The sequence below is a fragment of the Tursiops truncatus genome, chromosome 14 (assembly GCF_011762595.2).
Source record: "Tursiops truncatus isolate mTurTru1 chromosome 14, mTurTru1.mat.Y, whole genome shotgun sequence".
NCBI lineage: Eukaryota > Metazoa > Chordata > Mammalia > Artiodactyla > Delphinidae > Tursiops > Tursiops truncatus.
Window position 1 is genome coordinate 29,483,631 of NC_047047.1, and position 19,266 is coordinate 29,502,896.

The following is a 19,266-nucleotide window of genomic DNA, read 5'->3' on the forward strand; positions in this document are numbered from 1 at the left end:
GGAAGTTGGGACATGGACCTATTTTTTGAGGGGAGGGGCCACTGTTCAACCCACTGCAGACCCCTCTGGAACATTCCCAGGCAGATGCTTCCAGCCCCTTGCCGTAGCTCACCCTCCGCAGCTAGTCCAGCCTGGCGTACTGATTTAGCCGTACTGCTGAACACTGCCAGATAGTACCAGCATTACTGATGCTTTTCTACGACATGTTGCCCTACATGTTTCACATGGACGAATCCATTGGATTGCAACACCCCCTCAGGGCTGCTACTGTAATTACCACCCCCACTTTACGGATGAGGAAACTGAAGCTCGGAGTAGTTCAGGAACTCGCCTAAGTTCTCACAGCTAGTAGAGTTGAACTTGGCCTACAAACCGGGCAGCCTGCCTCAGAATCTGTGCTCTTTACCATATGCTTCACCATTCAGAAGCATGATTAAATGCTTCAGGAATTATGGAAGGTTCAAGCGGTGGAGGAGAGAGATAGCACCAGGACTCTTTGGCCCACTGCCCAGGGAGCCTGGGCACAAAGAAGGCCCAGATCCGGTGTGGGCCCTTCTGCACCCACCACACAGTGCCTGGAGGTCGGGGGACCCCCACTTGTTGGTGCCCGGAGGATGGAGCACATCTTACTCAGCAGCGAGTGACTGACACAGTGCCTCCCATCTGTGTCAAAGGACCACATGCATAGCCGTGGCCAGGGACGTTGCTCGGGCAGGGATTGGTGGGGACTCTCTCTGTGGACCTGCCCAGGCTGGATGCTCAGCTCTCTGGAGGGCACGGAGCTGAGTCCTGCAACCCCAAGATGGGGCTCCGAGTCAAGGAGAGCCAGAAGCAACATCCAAGAGTCCAGGAGGGGCCAGAACCACAGGGGAGATGTTACCACGCCACCTCCTGGTGTGCCTGGGTGAGCAGCCCAGGGAGCGTACAAACAGCCTTGAGCTCTGAAGGCCCACGTGCATGGTGTGTGTTTGTGGGGGGCACGAGGGGGCAGAGGCAAATGTGCCCTGGACAGGTGCATTGTTTCATTAGGATGCTGGCAGCTGAGCCAAGTTCTGAATCCCTCATGAAAAGGCCACCCAGAAATGCAGGTGAGACATTCTCATGAGAGCGGTACTGCTATGGCCGCCACTCAGAAATGAAGCCCACAGTGCCCAAGGTCACACAGCTGCTCAGTCCCTCCCCCCACAGCGCAGCATGGGCTCTGGAACACCAGGCTTACGGCAGGGCCGTGCTAAGTACAGTGCCTGGGCATAGCGGGCACTTAAAAAGATATATGTGTATATATAGATTCCACCCCAAAACCTTTTTCATTTAACACTGTATAGGTACATGTTTCCATGAGACAGCCTGCATGGCTAAGTGCCTCGTGGGTGTTTATCATTAAAGAAGGTATTTAGATGAGTATTTAACATGGTTTCATCACTTGGCACTTTGGATCTGCCTCCTGCCTTGGGCTCACACATGCCATTTGTCTACTAACCAGCATGTGAAACCTCATCTAATTTGTTTTAACTACCCTTGCTTTGAATGCGGAGGGTGGGATCTCCCCTTGCCTTCATCCTCTTTATACCCTTCCTGATCTTCTGCCTTGGCTTGCAGTCTTTTGCCACCTTCATTTTTCCCAGACTGAGAGACTCACCCCTTTCTCTTGAGTTCCAAGCTTGACTGCTAAGAGTCTCCAGAAGCCCTTTCCAAGGCACAAGCATGGGGATGACTGGATACAGCCTTTTGTACCTACAATAAATGTCGGGTTGAGAGCGTCAGAGAATTAGCTGGGAAAACCCACACCCAGTCCAGGCATTCTCAGCATTGGCGCAAGCAGCAGTGGAAGCTCTAGACTACCTGCTCAGATGGAAAAGTGGAGCCCACCATTTAAAAATGCATAATCAGCCCCAAATCTACCTGTGTCTTTAGTACAGAAATTCAGCAGCAGACATAACCTGTCTAATTGTATTAAGCTCAGTTTCACAGATTCTTTGACATTCCCTTGAGAACATTTGATGGGACAGTCAGCCCAGATGTACGCTTGATGGCAAGATGGAGTCCAGACTGTGATTTAAAGATTCAATTGTTCCATTGTCACAGACCACATGAGGACTGATTGAATAGTAGCACGTAACATTTATTGAGCACTTATTATCTACCAGACCCTGTACAGAGCCTGTCCTTACATAAATTGCCTCATATGATCCTCTGAGGAGGTACTGTTCCTGTCTCCATTGTACAGATGAAGAAACTGAGGTTTAGAGAAACTAAGCAACAGTTGGAAAGGTGCAGAGCTGGGATTTGATCCTGGGCCCTTAATGCTCTCCAGAGCCTGGATCTTAGCGACGATGTTGCGTGGTACAGCCAACTCCCTGGGCTCTTAATGTAATGAGATAGCTTTGGACTCCTTTTGAGTAATTTACCATCCCATCCCATCCCCACTCCCTGTAATAGTTCTTAATTTTCTCTCTGCTTGCCTTAAATCTCTCTACTCCCAGCATTGGGAAAATGCAGGGCAGATCCCAAAGGAAGATCTGGGAGGGTTCTTGGAGTGAGGATATCGGGGATTGGTCGAGCACTTACTATGTGCTAGTCCTTCTGGAGAACACTTCAGCCATGGATGTTTTCATTGGCTCAGTGAATCAGAAATCCAGGGAGTGGATCTATTTCCATTTTGTCTCCTCTGGATGTCTTTTAAGTTTGGCCTTCTCATCCTAGTCTGGTTCTGCCTGATGACATTATGGTCCTGTTTCACAGAGGAGGAAGATGCCTCCTCAGCAGAACACGGATGTATACTGTTTGGGGGCCGGGCATATCAGTCCTGCTTGCTCTGTAGATCTTGGGACAGCGTCCCTGGCAGAAGCAGGATTGATAGCCACCAAACCTCGTCTGCTGAGGATGTGGTTCATACTATTAGACATAGAGGACACAGCATCCAATAGCTGTTCCCTGGACTTCTTGGCTGGAGGTGGAGTTGGGGGCAAGAGTGGTCCTGCCACATGAAGGACAAATGCTCTCAGGTTAGGCCCCAAAGCAGAATCGACTGTTTTGTGTTTGAATTTGACCAAGGTGAAGCTTTTCAAAATATGGCTCCATGGGTTTTTGGGTACAGGCTTTCCTGAAGGCAAAAGGCAGATGAGACGACCGCTTAAAAGTACCTGTGATTGGATTCTAGGACAGCCTGAGGTGTGGAACAGTGAATCAGAGGATGTGTCAGTTCAATTAGACGGGCCTTTGGATGATCTTTCATCCACATAGTGTGCAAGTTTGGCTGACCTCCTCACTGAAAGGACTGAGTATTTGAAGGCTGAGCCCAGCCATCCTGCTGGTTCAGGATTGTCTCTGCATCACCAGGGTTTCCTGAATCCCCCTTTCTTTCATTTCACCGAACGCATGAGGTCCGCATGGTTTGGTGACTGGTGGCAGGGATACCTGGCAAGTGTGTTAGAGCTCATGCTGGCGCATCAGGCTTGAGACCTCCCCGGAACCCCGTGGTTCACGAGCCTGTACTGGAGCACTGTCCCCCACCCCCGGTGTTGTAATGATCTATGTATGTATCGCTCGGTAATGCGATGATTCCCAATAGCTCTGTGGTCCTGATCAAGTCACTCCATTTCCTGAGCCTCAGTGTCCTCACCTGAAAACCAGGATGATGGGCCTTTCACCGCAGCACTGATGAGAAGGGCTGGGCACGGCTCCAATACCTATTTGGGTTTAACAGCCCCAATTTTTTAGATTGAATAATGTCTTCCTTCTTAGGCCTGCAGCAGTCAGGGGGTTAAAGGATTCTTCCAGCCAAGGGGGTCTCCGGAGATGGACAGAGGGAGACTCTCTCCTTCCTCCTTTGCCCTTTCTCCTTTGAAACTATTTTCATCCTAAGTGGTCACAGCAGTTAATGCCTTATGCAGAACTGTGGAAAATTCAGAAGTACGTGAAGAAGCTGTTGATAAACTCCAGCCGTAATCCCACCACCCAGGGGCATGAGCTTTCTCTTTATCTGAACAGACCAGGCAGGGTGTGGTCCGGTCCCTTGTTCAACGGTCTCCATTTACTCTGCAAAGTAACGGCAGCAGGGCCTTGGCCAGCTCCTCCCTCACTTCTGGAAGTTTCATTCAGGGATCGGTGAGTTTGGGCTCTGACTTTAAGTCTCGGGCTTGAAGCAAATGCCGTGCTGTCCTTGTCTGGAGCTGACCTGTGGGGCTGGGGGCCTGGGGCTTCAGAGGCTGGCACCACCCAGGGGGTGGCCGTGCCCATGGCAGCAGCGGGAGCATCCGCGCAAGGACCACTTGCCACGTCTTTCTGCTTCGGGCTTGGGGTGCGTGTGATACAGACTGTCGGCTCCCGTCGGGACACCTCCCACTGAAGTGGCAGGAGACGGGCACTCGGCTCCGTTGTGGGCTCACGGGGCTGAAACAGACTTTAACCAAAAGTCAGACAACTTGAGCATCCTCTTCGCGACCTTCTGTTCCTTTTGTAGCTACAAGGAACGACCCGCAGAAAAGTGATTTCATACTCCACTGGTGACATATACGTGGTCTTCAGTGGGACAGGGAAGAAAATGACCCGTGACAGGGAGCGTCCTTCATGTTTGGTGATCCCCGGCTGCTCTCCTAGGAGGGTGAATCCCAGCAGAGTCTTTGCTGAGTAGTCTCAAGAGTGTGAGGGTGCAAACTGGAGATGCCCAGAGGGAGTTCCAGGGCTGCCCTGAGCGGGCAGCTGAGGGTCCTGTGTTGGGGGTTGGGGCAGAGGAGGAGCTACTGGAGGGACGAGGTGAGAGGGATGGATAAGGGGGCGGGGCTGAGCCAAGGGTGTCTATTACCTTCTCCTCCGTGTGGCCACAATCGGTGCTATATTGTGGAGTTGGCTTTGTTAGAGCTCCAATCAATTACTGGAATTCTGTCTCGAAATAGGCAAGAAGAACGGCTGCCCGAGCAGGCCCAGCCATTTGGGTTACGTAACAAAAGAAGATGTTATTTTAGAGGAGGTGATCTAGGCTCTAGGGTCCTGCCACGCACGCCCCATTATCAGCTTACCCTGAAATGCGCTGCTCAGGGGTCTGTCTCCCAAGCCGTTCCCTGGACTCCCCTAGGGCCTGACTCACCTCTGGGACCCCAGGGCCGGGACGGTGCTGCCCTGCCATCCTAACTCCTCCCAATTCACCGTTAGTTGAGTTTTAGTTCAAATAACATTTATTCAGCACCTACCTGGCACCAGGCCCTATAGCAACACAAGGAATAGAGAAATGGCAAAGACACAGGCCCTGCCTGCTGGGAGCTCACGGTAATAGATTGTTGCCGTCGGATTATAAGTGGAATGAAAGAGGAGGGTAACGGTGATGGGAGAGCGTAAGGGACAGGGGTGTGGAGGGAAGGCTTCTGGGAGGAGAGGACAACCTGAGCCGAAGGGAGATGATGGCAAAGAAGAAAGCGTGCTCCAGGAAGAGACCAGCAAGGACAAAGACGGGGACCAGCCTGGTGCCTTCTGGGTCCTGGGAATAGCCCCCAGAGCACCAGTGGTAGGCAGGGAGGGTGGGGGCAGGCACTGGGAGGCCCATGGGGCTTTGTGTACCAGCTGGGAGGGACTTCATTCTGCAGGGTGCCGTCCTCAAGAGGAAGGGAGTGGCCAGAGGGAGAAAGACATGATCCCCGGTGCCCTGGTCGGGGATGGGCTGGTTTGAATTTCCTACATGGGCCACACATTTGGTTTAAAAGAACAAAATCAGAGTTAACATTTGATTTGATAATATAAAAAGGATAGCTGTCACTCCTGTAATATAGTCTAAATTTTGGATAGAGGAGCAGAAATTAGAAAAAAAAGGTGCAGGAATGCCACCTCAGGTGGCAGGGAGCCATGGATGAGTTGGGTGGAGGGGGGGGATACAGGGCAATGATGGACATGAGCCAGATTTGCATTGTAGTGACTCTGGCTACTGATTGGCTGGAGGGTATGAGAGAGGAAAGGCTAGGCAGAGACCATGAAAGGGATGGGGATGACACTGGCTTGACTCGGGGCGTGGTACTCTGGGTGGGGCGATATTTAGGACACAAAACCAGAGAATTTGGTGACAGAGTAGGTCCACAGGGCATGAAGAGGGAGGAGACAAGGCTGCCTTCTGGGGCCCTTGGTGGGTGGCCAGCTGGGTGGGGGGCAGGAAGGAGACGCTGGCTGGAGGAAGGAGGCTCTGGTGCAGGGTTGGCCAGAGTGATGGTCTGCTCCGACGGGTTATTTTCAAGGTGGCTGTGGGACATACAGGTGGGCAAAGGCCACAGTCTAGTGAGCAGCCGGCTGGGGCTGAAATCTCGTGTCCCAACTCCTGCCTTCCAGCCGGCTTGGTTGTGCACTGAGAGTAGCGAGCAGGTGGCCCCGAGGTGGAGGGGTCTGGCATTCTCACTACATGGGGCAGCCCTTGCTTCTCAGCTCTGCCCACGGGGCCTAGGGGGCTGGAAGCTTGGGTGAGCTCGCCTCTTGAAGCACGTGCTGGGGAAGCCAAGGCCTCCGTGTATCATGATCCTGGCCTCAAAACCACAGCAGGCACAGCTCAGAGGGTTCTGTCCGGCCAGGATCCCCCGAGGCCCACCCAGGACCGCAGCTGGTGCTGGACCCTCCTGAGTGACCCTGGCATCAGACCTCTTTTGCTGATCTGGTACCTTTCCTGGCTCTGCCCAGCCTGACTGCAATCAGAGATTTGACCGATTTGGTAACACAGGAGAATGTTTAAAATAATGCCTTTGCCTACAATACCTCTCAGGGCTATTTTCATTGTAATCAGGCGTTAATGCTATAACCCAAGGAATGGAACACTAATGGTAGAATTTCAACACTGATGGAGATCAGGAAGGAATTATTCAGCATTCAGTGTATACTTCTCTGTGGGACAGATGTCTCTCTTCTTACCTGAATGGCATATGTTCCTTCTGGGGACAAAAGTTTAGTTCTCTCCGTGGACACAAGAAATAGCTCAGACTCTGAAAATCCAAGCCTTAACAGGGACGGGACAACCTCACATCTCTGTGGCAGGGGCTGTCGGTGAAGGGGAGGGAGCTGGAGCTTCATGTAAGACAACTTATCTGGCTGCAGGATTGGTCTTTAAGGCGGGTCAGTGGCCACCCATAGAAAGAAGGGCATCCAGAGGTATGTCAGCAAACCCCCCAGGGAGGGCTCCCATATTGGTAGGCAGTGGACAGAAGCAGCATTAAGTGGTGGCAGTGACTCTGTTCTAGCTAAAAATGAGGCCCATGGGAGGAGAGCCCCAGCTGGCAGCTGCACACATAGAGCATAGAGAAGAGCTTTCGAAAGCGACTGCCAGGTCCCTAGCTAGAGGCATGACCATTGGGACTGAGCTCAGGGGCCCTCTCAGCACTGGAATGCTGAGCCCCGAGTGCCCAGCAGGGCTGAGAAGGCAGCTGCGCCTCAGGGGCCACGCAGCATCTTGGTTTCCCTCACACACACTGGACCTGCTGAGATGAATTCTCCTTGCCCCTCCTGGGTGAGACTAGTCTTCCCAAGTGCTGCTCTCTGGGCAGTATGGGGTCTGGGGTGGAGCTGAGCTGCTGGTGAGGCAGGACAGGCAGGGCCAGGCCCTCAGAGCCACGGAGCGGGTGGGTGTGGGTGTGGGGATGGGACACTGGCTCTGGGTGAGACAAGCATCCCTGGGTCTAAACAACCGGCACCCAAGTGAAAAACAAAAAACCTATCACTTGTCTTTTATCCTAAAGCATTTTGATGATTAACTCTTTGATGACCTTGGTCCCCAGGAGTTTTGGACTAGTAACTCGCCCTTGTTAATAAGACATTAACAACTTTACATTCCTCCTTCAGTAGTACTTTATGACCTGTTACCCAGTTATTAGCTGGGGCCTTTCTTCCCCTTGAACAGTAGGTGACATTGTCTTGAATCCACCAATTCATGGTCTGTGTAACTTCGAAACCCTCCCACTTTCCTGGGGTTTGAGATTCTTTGGGCTTCTTCTGCCTCTTTGGGCTGCATCCAAAAATCAGTTACACCAGCATCTGTGAGTTTGGTAGCTGTTAGTGACGTATTCTGGGGGGTGTCAGGAAGGGTCCAATCCCTTCTAGCCCAGCAGCGTGTGCTTTCTGGGCTTGCGCGGAGTTCCACATTCTGCTCCCTGCACCGGACAGAGCAGCCGCCCTCCTCTGGGCTCCCTTGGCCAACACTCAGCAAAGGGATTTCCCAATTCCTCTCTTTGAAAGGAATTTTGATCCTGATTGTAAAGATAATGAAGCTTTCTTTACCTTTTTGTAGACACAATTTACTTTTAAAATAAAAAATTCAGCTTCAGTTCATTTTCAAGCATTTCCCCGCAGTCCTTAAAATAAATCAGCGAACTAATGGTGCTGCAGAAACAGGGTGAAGAGTCATGGTGGTGCAGACAACACCCTGATATCTGTTGTGTTTTGTGTCTTCCAGTTTCTACCCGGATGCTTGAGATCCTGTAGATGCAATCGGTGACCCTGGGAGTGGAACGGAGTGTGCAGGCTGAGCGCTGAGAAGAGGCAGCCTGGGGCAAGGCTGCTCCAGCCTCCTGGTAATTAGTCGGTAGTTTTCAGTGGTGATGGGGGGGTGAGACACACTTTTTGATTGGGTCCATCTCACCAGGATGAGCTTCCAGACACTCAGGTCATCGCCATGAACTGCCCCGATCCTGCTGACTCCAGAGCTACCATGTGCAACTAGAGATTATCATGCTAAGTGAAGTAAGTCAGAAAGAGAAAGAAAAATACCATATGCTATCACTTATATATGGAATCTAAAATATGATACAAATGAACTCATCTACAAAACAGAAACAGACTCACAGACATGTAGAGATCAGACTTGTGGTTACCAAGGGGGAGGAGGGAGGGAGAGGAGTGGACTGGGAGTTTGGGGTGAGCAGATGAAAACTATTACATTTAGAACGGATAAACAACAAGGTCCTAATGTATAGCACAGGGAACTATATCCAATCTCCTGGGATAAATCATAATGGAAAAGAATATTAAAAAAGAATGTATATATGTCTAAAACTGAGTCATTTTGCTGTACAGCAGAGATGGGCATAACATTGTAAATCAACTACACTTCAATAAGCAAAGGAGCTACCATGGAATCAGAAGGACCTTAGAGGTCACCGGTCCAACCCCGAGCAGGGCAGAAGCCCCACTATAGCATCCTGTAGTCACCCTGACTCCAAGGAGAGAGCTCACCACCTAACGAGGCAGCCTGTTCCACCTTCTCGTTACTGAGCAGCTCCTGCTGGTGGAAGGCTCACCCTCGCACCCTTGGCTAGAATCTGCCTGCCTGCCTGCCTGCAGTAACCACTTGCTTCCTGGTTCTGGCCCCCGAGGCTCTAAGGAATCAGCCTAATCCCTCTTCCACATGGCAGTCCAGCAGATACTTAGGGACAATTGGAGTGGAGGAATGCAGGATCTGGGGCCAGAGACAGGCCTGGTTGAAATCCTGACTCCACTATTAATCTGTGTGATCTTCAGCAAGTTAGTTAACCTCTCTGATTCAGTTTTTTTTAATCTGTAAAGCTGGGACAATAATGTCTGCCTCATAGAGTGGTCCTGGGAATGAAAATAAATCACAAATAGAAGTTGCTTGGTGTTATTCCATCACCAATTCTCTGACACCAATTGAATGTCCTACAGTTCAACCCAGTTCTGACACTACCCTGAGTTAAAAGGGCACGTAAGAAAAGGCAAAGTCATGAACAAGGCTCCGCCCTCTTTAGAGGCCAGCTACAGGTGTGAACCCCAGGCCATCTGCACTTCCGACCAACTTGACTGTAAATTTGGGGGTTCCCACAACCTCCCTTTCAGTTTCTATAATTCCCTAGAATAACTCACCGAACTCACTGAAAGCGCTATAACGGCAATTGCAGTTTTATTATAAAAGATCCAACTCAGGAATAGCCAGACAAAAGCAGGGTAGGGTCTGGGGGTGGAGGGCGTGGTGCAGAGCTTCCACGCCCCCATCCAGCCCAGCACTGTGCTCACCAACCAGGAAGCTCCCCCGGCCTCACTGTCCAGGGTTCTTTAAAGGGGGTGTGCCTTATTACCAGGCACAACTGATTCAATCATTTGCCACTTGATTGAATGCAATCCCCAGCCCCTCTCCCCTCCTCACTCTGTGGTTGGGATGGGGGTGAAGTTCCAACCTTCTAATCATGTGCTTGGTCTTTCTCAGTGGCCAGTCCCTCCCTTGAAATATCTAAGTGCCCACCATAAGTCACCACATTTGCATAAAAACTCAGACTTGGTGAAAGGGGCTCACGATGACTAAGAAAAGACACTCCTAATGTCTTTTGGACGTTTTAGAAATCCCATGTGTTTTTGAAGCTCTGTGCCAGGAACTGGGGCCAGAGGCCCCTTCTATTCTTTATGACGCCGCACCTGGCCTCACAAGCGCTGGTATCCTGTGATCTTTAGCACCCTGCTTACCCCGTTTCCTTTGTGATCTCCCAGTTGACATGTTCCCGCTATCTGGTCAGAGAACGAGGCATTCTCGTCAGTCTCTTTCTGGATTTTCTTTTTGTTAATATAGTTCAAAATTGAATTAGTTTGGGGACTAAGACATACAATTACAGTTATTTGGTGTGCACCTGTTTACAATTGAATCATAAGCCTCTCATTACTCGAGTTCCTCATGCTACGATGATTCTAGCCCCTAAATGACACATAATAAGAGCAAATGCTGATAGCACTTGCTATGCACCAGGAGCTTTTTGAACTACTTCACATACATTAACTCACCCAATGCTCACAACAACCTAAAGAGAAGTTAAATAGTTGCAATCCCTGTTTAATATATGGGGAAACTGAGGCACAGAGAGGTTAGGTAACTTGCCCAAGATCACACAGCTAATAAGGGGCATAGCTAAGATTTGAACTCATGGTCTGGTTCCAGAGTCCTTGGTTTTAACCACTAAGCTGTGCTGCACACAACTTTGACCACCTCCCAACATTTTGGGAAGGGAAAGAAGGAGCACAGAAGAATGCCTTTGGTTCACAAAACCAAAGAGTTTGCCCAGGCCCCAGCTGTCGTGGTGAGGGAGTCAGAGCTTCCATTTTCTACCCCCTCCCCCATCTGAGCACCTCTGGAGCAGCACTGTGGGGCTGGGCTCTAACGAGTGAAGGCAGGCCTGGAGGTTCCTGTCCATCGGGCCTGGAAGGTCTTCGTTCCTCATGCTTCGTGGGCCAGAGCTACTTCAGAGACTTCACAGCCTGATTCCTGGGAAGTGCAGCCACTCCAAAGGGAAGAGAGAGGACCAGCTTTTTCCTGCCTGGATGAAAAGGATTGAGTCCAGGAGGGTTCAGTACCAGGCTGTGCTGGTCCCAGAGAAGCTGACAGCTCAGGTGGTTCTGGAGCTAGTGGGATTTGGCGTTGCGAGAGGCACAGGGATCTCCACGCCCACATCCAGTGTATCCATTGGGGGGTTGCTTGTTGCTATTTTAAAAATAACATCAAAGATTCGGGGGTGTGAAGGTGCCCAAGAGAATTAAAGGGGACGGATGCAGGGGGGCGATGCCTCTGGAAGAATTTTGGTCTGCAGCGGTGTCTTCCCAGAAGAACCTGGGTGGTGACCCCATGTCTGCATGGCTCTGTTGCATTCCCATTATGTTTGACCTTGCGGTCTCTTCTCTCTTCCCAAGTTCCAGAGATGAAGCTGTTTGGGAGCACGATGGGGGTGAAGTATTCTTAACTCATCCCATGTGCATGGGATAGACTTGAAACCACAAGGTAACAGTCAGTAGGTCATATGTGCTCTTTGCAGATGTTTCTCTTTCAGCATTTGGCTTGAGGAAGAGGAACTGGGGAGATGCAGGAGGAAGGTCTCTTGCTCCAGGAAACCTAGATCCTCCATCCTTCTGCCTTTTCTACATGAGTCCGTCTCTCTCCATATAGTGTCAGAACTGGAAGGGGCCCCAGAGGTCCATTCTGTCCACTCCCCAATTTAGGAATGGACAAAGTGACACCCAAAGAGGGAAATTACTCGCCCAAGTCCATGAACCAGAGAATGTCAGAACTGGGGCAACATTGCAGATGCTGACTTTAGTCCAGAGCTAATTCAACCAGAAACATCCCTGATGGACTCAATCACTCTTCACTTAGATGAAGAATCTGCCTTTACATGTCACAAAGTGTTTGTGACACTCAAACACTTTAGCAACCTGCCAAATATGTCTCAAAATATTTCCTTAGAGACCGTTGGTTTGTTTGTTTGTTTTTGGCTGCCACTGCAAGGTGACTCCTTCTTCCCTTCTCCATCCTCTATCCCATCGACATGGCTGGTAAGGGTGGTGCTAATTGGGGGAGATCTGGTGAGGGCTTTCACAAGGAGCTGACTAATTAGTGACGGAATTAAGATCAGACGTCATGGTTTTGTAAACTTGTAAAGGCAGGTGGTGGTGGCACTTGGAGCCCTCTTGCTGCCCCAGGTCAAGTGTGTGGTGGCAGCAGGTGAATACAGTGGGAGGAGGAGGCCTGGACAGCCATGGGAGGCAGTGCCACCTTGGCAGACTTGCTAGAGATGGCCAGCACCTGGAATGGATGCCTTCTGTTGCATGATACAGCAACTGACATCTAGCCAGTGGTATTTCAACCTGGCTTCCCATTAGAATCACCCAGAGAACTTTTAAAAATCCTGATGATGAGGTCACACCCTGGACTAATAATATTAGAATCTCTGATATCAGTATTTTTCAAAGTTCTCCAGATGATTCCAACGTGCACCCAAGATTGAGATCCCTGCTCCAGGCCGAGGGTTCAGAGCTTCAGCTGACCCTCGAAGGACCTTGTCCATGTGTCTTCCCCTGAACTTGTTACTTGCCTTCTCCAAAGGAGAATGCAAATAATAATAATAAAATCAATCAATCAGTCAATCACCTGAGTGTTCTGGGCTGATGGGATGGACTCCCATTTCTCATGCCCACCCCACTCAGAGGAGCTATAAGGTGGAGGGTAAAGTGCTGACAGAAGCTGGAAGAAGAGATCACAGACAGCTCATGGACAACAAGAATATGCTTTCCTGGTTGTCAGCAAGGCCTCTTTCGTAATGAGCTGTTGGCTGGAATGAAGGCTAAGGCTTGGGCTAACAGGATCAGCTGAGGGGTCAGAGCAGATCAGATCTGGGGAGGCCAGCAGCTGCTCTGAGAGAACAAGAGAGGCTCCATCTCCTTCTGGAATGGAGACCCCAGAGGCAAAGTGAGGGAGGGTCAGGTTAAGGATGAAAGCCAGGTGCCCTGACTCCAGGTAAAGCTCTTTCGTTGGTATCTCCGTACTTGTGTAAAAATTAATTATTGTTCAGTCAAGGCACTTGCCTTCTTTTTTTTTTTTTTTTTGCTGTACGCAGGCCTCTCACTGCTGCGGCCTCTCCCGTTGCGGAGCACAGGCTCCAGACGCGCAGGCCCAGCGGCCATGGCTCACGGGTCCAGCCGCTCCGCGGCATGTGGGATCTTCCCAGACCAGGGCACGAACCCGTGTCCCCTGCATCGGCAGGCGGACTCTCAACCACTGCGCCACCAGGGAAGCCCGGTGTTTATTCTTTCACTGTTTCTCAATATTTATTTACTGGGGTTTAGGAGAAACTTATTTTCCATTAATAAAAATTGCACACCTCTTTTAAACTTAGAATAAGAATCTGATTCTCCAGTGAGACATGTTTTACAGAAACCGATTCACCAGTAATTCTTTTCCAGAGGCGAGAGCAAAGTCAAAGTTGTGAAGAAAAGCACTGCTCAAAGCGTTTCCCGCCTTTTAGAAGTTACCCGTTCTCTTTTCAGTTTTGTGGATTTCCCACCGAATGTTTTTAGAAGGCTTCTTAGAGGGTTTACATTTTAGATCAAGTACGAATTCCCAGTGAATAGCTTTACACTGTGTAGATAAGCATCACAAGATGCCCTCAGAGGTTTGCAGGTCGCGCTCGTACTGGAGGACCCGTCTACTTGAACCCGAGTGTGGCCGCCGAAGCCGGGCGGGTCAGGCAGGGAAGGGCGGGGGACCCCGAGCCGGTGACACATTTTCACTTCGTTGGACGCCCTACAGGCCGGCAGCCGCGGTGCCCAGCCCTCCAACCCGCTGCCCCGCTCACACCCTCCAGGGAAGAGCCGCCTCCCACCGCGAATCTCCCCGAATCCAAGCCCTCTGCCTTAGGAGGCGCGTACCCCGACTGGGAGTACCCTCCTTTTTTCTCTGCAGGATTCCAGGAGTGGATTGTAAACCCACCAGGACAATGAGTGAAGAGCCTGTCCCCGAGGCCGCCTCCCCGCCGTCCGCGCAGGGGCAGCAGTACTTCGATCGTTTCTCCGAGGACGACCCCGAGTACCTGCGCCTTCGCAACCGTGCAGCGGACCTGCGGCAGGACTTCAACCTGATGGAGAAGAAGAAGCGTGTCACCATGATCCTGCAGAGCCCGGTGAGCGGGGTCTGCCCCGGCGGGGCGGGGGAGGAGAAAGGAGGCAGCAGAGGGTGTGGCGAGGGGAGATGAGGGGGACGCTGATTCAGCCGGTGAACCTGAAAGATAAATAACTCCGCTTCCGCTGGCTCAGGGTCGGAGCAATTTTCAGCTCTCCGAGCAAGATGCTCTGGCAACATGGGTGTGTGTCTTTCCCTAGCACTGGCGGAGGGCAAAGCCTGGTTTATATGCAGTGGTTTGGCTCGGTGCCGGGAGGAGGTGGGTCTGAGAGGCAGGAGCCCCGCCTCAGTTTCTTGTGCCCCTTCTTGAGCCTCACTTTCCAGTCTTCCTTTCCCTCTTCACCGAAAGCTGTAACAATTCGAGTAAACCAGCGGCCACCGGGGGGCGCCACGTGGGAGGGTTGGGGCTCCCTTTTCTGAACGCCACAAAGAACTCCATCCTGGCAAATAAGGCTTTGAAAACCCCAGGAGGTGGGGGAGTGGAGGGCACAGCGGGCAAGACCGGATCACCCAGCCGTGACTGGAGTCTGGAGGTCAGCTGGCGCCTGCCTGGCGTGGACACAGAGCTCTTCCTTGAGGCAGGTGGTGCGTTGAGGATGGAGGGTGGAGGGTGGGCCTACTGGACCAGTGAAGCAGGAGGGTGGTGCAGGCCCTCGGAGGGGGAGGAAGAGCAGTGTGGACAGAGGCAAGGGGGAGTCTCAGGGCAGTAAAGGTGGGGGGTCCGCAGGCAACAGTGCATGATCCTAAGTGTTGGGAAGCTCAGGGGCGGAGCTGGCATCTCCAGGTACCTGCCAGGATGAGATCTGCCTCAGCCACTACCCGGCTTTTCTGAGACCCTGGTTGAGAGCACACTGTGAATGCTCGGGCCTCACAGAGGAGTGCTAAGGGGGATGGGCCCGAGGTCTTGGTGACAGGTGACACCATGTTGGGGAGTCTGGAGGAAAATGGCAGCTGCTAAAAACGTTGGGATGACAGAAACTCTGAGGGAGACTAGAAGGGATGGCGGGTGTGGTAGGAGAAGTGGCAGAGTTAGTACCAACCCAAGTTTGGGGGCCTGAAGGATGGGACTCTATTCTCAGGCAGGAGATGGGGACAGGAGGAGGTCATGCTTCTTCTGTCCTTTTGTAGATTCCCCAACACCTAAGTGGCTCCCCATTTCCTCCTGAGTGTTCCCTGCTGCCACCTGGTGGACAGGCATGCCCTATTTGTGGCCTGATGGTCTGAAAAGCCCGGCTTAGAGTAGCGGGACATCAGAAGTGGAAGTGACCTCTGAGGTCATCAAATCCTGAATATGAAGAAACTGAGGCCCAGAAGAGCCATCGGCCTGGCTAGCGGACAGGAAAGATGGCATACTTTTTCATTCAATTCTGCTTTTTAAAAAGTCTTTTAATTACTAAAGTGAAGTCCTGCCATGTCTGCTGGATGGGCAGGGGAGGGGGTCTAGGCTATCCCTGAGACACAGGAAGGACCAGGAGTCTGGAGTATTGCCCATGAGGCAAAGGAACAGGATTCATTCCCAGCATCTCCTTACTGCTCCCCACACAGCAGTCTGGGGAGGCTCCTGAGGTCCCAGTGGGATTGCCCGGTGCCCCCTGGGACCTAGATATCCCACATGTGGTCCTAGCCTAGCTGACCCAAGGGCTAGGGGTGGGCACTTGGGAGAGGGGCCCTCTGTCTTCCACAAGAGGCACACTGGGAGGACCAGCGACTCGGGGGCCTGCTTCAGTCTTTCAGGGAGGAGCTGGAAGGCCTCATCCAGGAGCAGATGAAGAAGGGGAACAACTCCTCCAACATCTGGGCCCTGCGGCAGATCGCGGACTTCATGGCCAGCACCTCCCACGCAGTCTTCCCAACATCTTCCATGAGTACGTGGGGGAGCTGGGGAGCTGCCAGGAGCAGAGGTAGTGGAAGTGGGGGAGGGAAAGGCGCAGTCAAAAGCGGCTTGGTTGCCGCCGGCCTACGCAGTGAGCGCTGCAGCTGCATTAACAGACCTGGGGGAGCTGGGCCGCAGCCAGAGAGATATCTGCCTCTGCTTCTGATGCTGCTGCGATTTAAAGAGCCCAGGAGGATTACCCCTGATGCCCAGAAATCGGAGGGCAGGGGGTGGTGGAGACTTAAGGGAGAACCCAGTTCGGGTTCTGCTGGGGGCGGGCGGAGGATGACACCGTGTCACTGCAATGAGAGGCAGGGCGGCCTATGTATGGTCCCTCCACCCCCACCCCTCGTAAGCGGATTAGCATGGAGGGAAGAGCTTTGCAACTCAAGGTCCCTTGCACCATTGCACAGCCGCTGCTTGAGGCCCAGGAGTGGACAGTGGAGAGTTAGGGTTCTGCTCTCTGTTACTCGAGCTATGGGCACAGAACCTAAGAAAATCCTTGTGTCCTCACAGCATCCAGCCCTAAGGCTGATCTTCCCTCAATCCCCTGGCGTCACTCCCTTGGAGATGGAGTGGGGGGGGGGGCAGATGGGAGGCCATTGGAGCCATTGTCTCCTCACCCACTGGACGCGCCAACCTGACTCCGTAGACAAGGGCCAAGAGCAGCCAGGGCTAGGCACGAACACATCTTCCTTGGCTCTGAAGCTCTGCCCACAACCTTTAAGAAACAGACATCGAAAAATACTTCCCCTCAGCAAGATGAATATAGGACTATAGTTGAAAATTAGGAAAATAGTTGAGAAAGGGTAATAAAAATTACTGTACTGTGTTCTTACAACCAAGAAATTACTATTATCAATATTTTGGTGTATATCCTTCCAGCCTTTTTCTCTTAACATATACAGACTATGCCAAAAAAAGTGGAATCGCATTATCCATACAAATTTAATAGCCTTAGCATATCTTGACTAATTTTTCACATAATAAAATATGGTTCTATAGCATAATTTTTGGTGGATGTATACTCTTCTGTACATGGCTGAATATGCCACAGTTTATTTAATCAGTTTCCCATTTTTGGACTTTTAGGTGGTTTCCAGCTTTTTGCTATTATGAATGACAATGCAATAAACATCCTTGTAAATAAATCTGCGAGTATATCCATGACTATTTTCTTAAGATAAATTACTAGAAGTAGAATTGCTAGACTGAATTATACGCATGTTTTAAAGGCAGCAATGCATAATGCCAAATTACCCTGGAGAAAGATGGAATGAATTTACATTCCTACCAGAAATGCAAGAGTACCCATTTCCTCCACCCTGATCTGTAGTCTGTGTTACCATTTGTTTCATCCTCATGATATGATGGGTGATGAATAGTACTTTGTGTTTTAATCTGCATTTGATTACTATAGAGATTGAATATATTTTCATATACATATTGGGTATGATTTTCTTTTTGTACTAAATTGCCTGTCACATCCTTTGCCAATTTTTCTACTTGCATATTCTTTTCTTACAGATTTAAAAATCATAAAGTAAGGCTAGTTCCCTACTATCTGTCAGATACATTGCAGATTTTTTTCCAGTGTCTCCTTTGCCTTTTAATTTTGTTCATGATATCTTTGTGTTGCAGAATTCTTTAATTTCCATGTAGTTGAATCCATTATTATTTTCCTTTGTGTTTTCTGCTTTTGATTGCATACTTAGAAACACCTTCCCTATGTTTTATCATCCAATAAAATACCCTTAATTATTCATTTGCCAATTTTTCTCAACCATTGTTTAAGTTGATTCTTTAAAATGACTTTAGAAGTATTTTGTCAGGTCTCTCCATCCACCTCAAAAAATTCCTTTTGGGATTTTGATTGGGATTACATTAAATGAATAGATTAATTTGGTGGAGAATTTATAAATGTACAACTTTATATTAGAATGTAAACTCCGTGGCGGGGAGGATATATGTATGTTTTGTTCACCGTTAGAGTAGTGTCCTGGACTTAGAAAAGTAGCACCTGGCATATAACAGGTGCTTAAAAAATATGTGCATGAATGAATTTTAAATCTTTTCAGAAATGATGTGTGTCTTCTATTTATTTAAATCTTTTTAAATGTCCATCAGAAAAGCTAGTAGTTATTTTCTTATAGTCCTTACTAATTTCTTGTTAAGTTTATCCTGGAAATTTTATGTAACTTTGTCATTTTAAGTGATTCTCCATTCAACTTTTTTTCTGGTTATAGCTGTCATCTAGGGAAATCGTTGGAGATATATGTATTTATATATTATTTAAACTAGCCGCTTACTGGACTCTTAAATTCTGGTATGTTCTCAATTCTTTGGGGCTTTGTATATAGAAAAATCACATAATCAGCAAATAATGGTCATTTTGCATCCTTCAATCCAACATTTACCCTTTGGTTTATTTTTCCAGTTTTCTCATTGCATCCGTTAGAACTCTCAGAACAATGTTTAATAATAGATTAGAGAGTAATCATCCTTGTCTTGTTTCTGACTTCAATGGAAATTTTTTTACCACAAGAGTTTGAGACAGTTACTCTTTATCATGTTGAGAAAATATCTTTGTATTCTAGTTCAATATGGGTTTTTCTCAGAAATGGATATTGAATTTTATAAAATGCATTTTGGGTATTTATTGATTTTTCTTTCCTTGATGTGGTGAATTATATTAATAGATTTCTGAATATTGAACTCTTTTTTTCATTCCTGAAATAAATCATTCATGGTTTTGATGCATTCTTTTAAAAATACTCTTCTGGGTTTGATTTGCTGGAATTTTATTAATTTTTGCATCCATACACATGATAAAAAGCAGTTCACTTTTTGGGCAGCCTTTGTTTAGTATTGGTATTAAGACTATAATTTCCTAAGATGAATCAGGGTGATCCCCACCCATTTCTTTTCCCTAATGGAGTTTAAATTAGATAGGAAGTCTCTGCTCTTTTAAGATTTATTATTCACTTAT

General features: G+C 49.5%; 1 protein-coding gene across 3 annotated transcripts in view; it reads left to right on the forward strand.

Moving 5' to 3' along the window:
• The window catches only part of ADD2 (adducin 2), a 107,046-nt gene that overhangs the window by 51,309 nt on the left and 36,471 nt on the right, over positions 1–19,266 (forward strand). For all 3 annotated transcript variants that reach the window (XM_073791274.1, XM_073791275.1, XM_033838382.2), the window contains exons 2-4: positions 8,414–8,531; positions 14,189–14,405; positions 16,131–16,269. In XM_073791274.1, coding sequence (XP_073647375.1) covers positions 14,223–14,405; positions 16,131–16,269 — 322 coding nt within the window. In that variant the 5' untranslated portion in view covers positions 8,414–8,531; positions 14,189–14,222. The remainder of the gene's footprint in view (positions 1–8,413; positions 8,532–14,188; positions 14,406–16,130; positions 16,270–19,266) is intronic.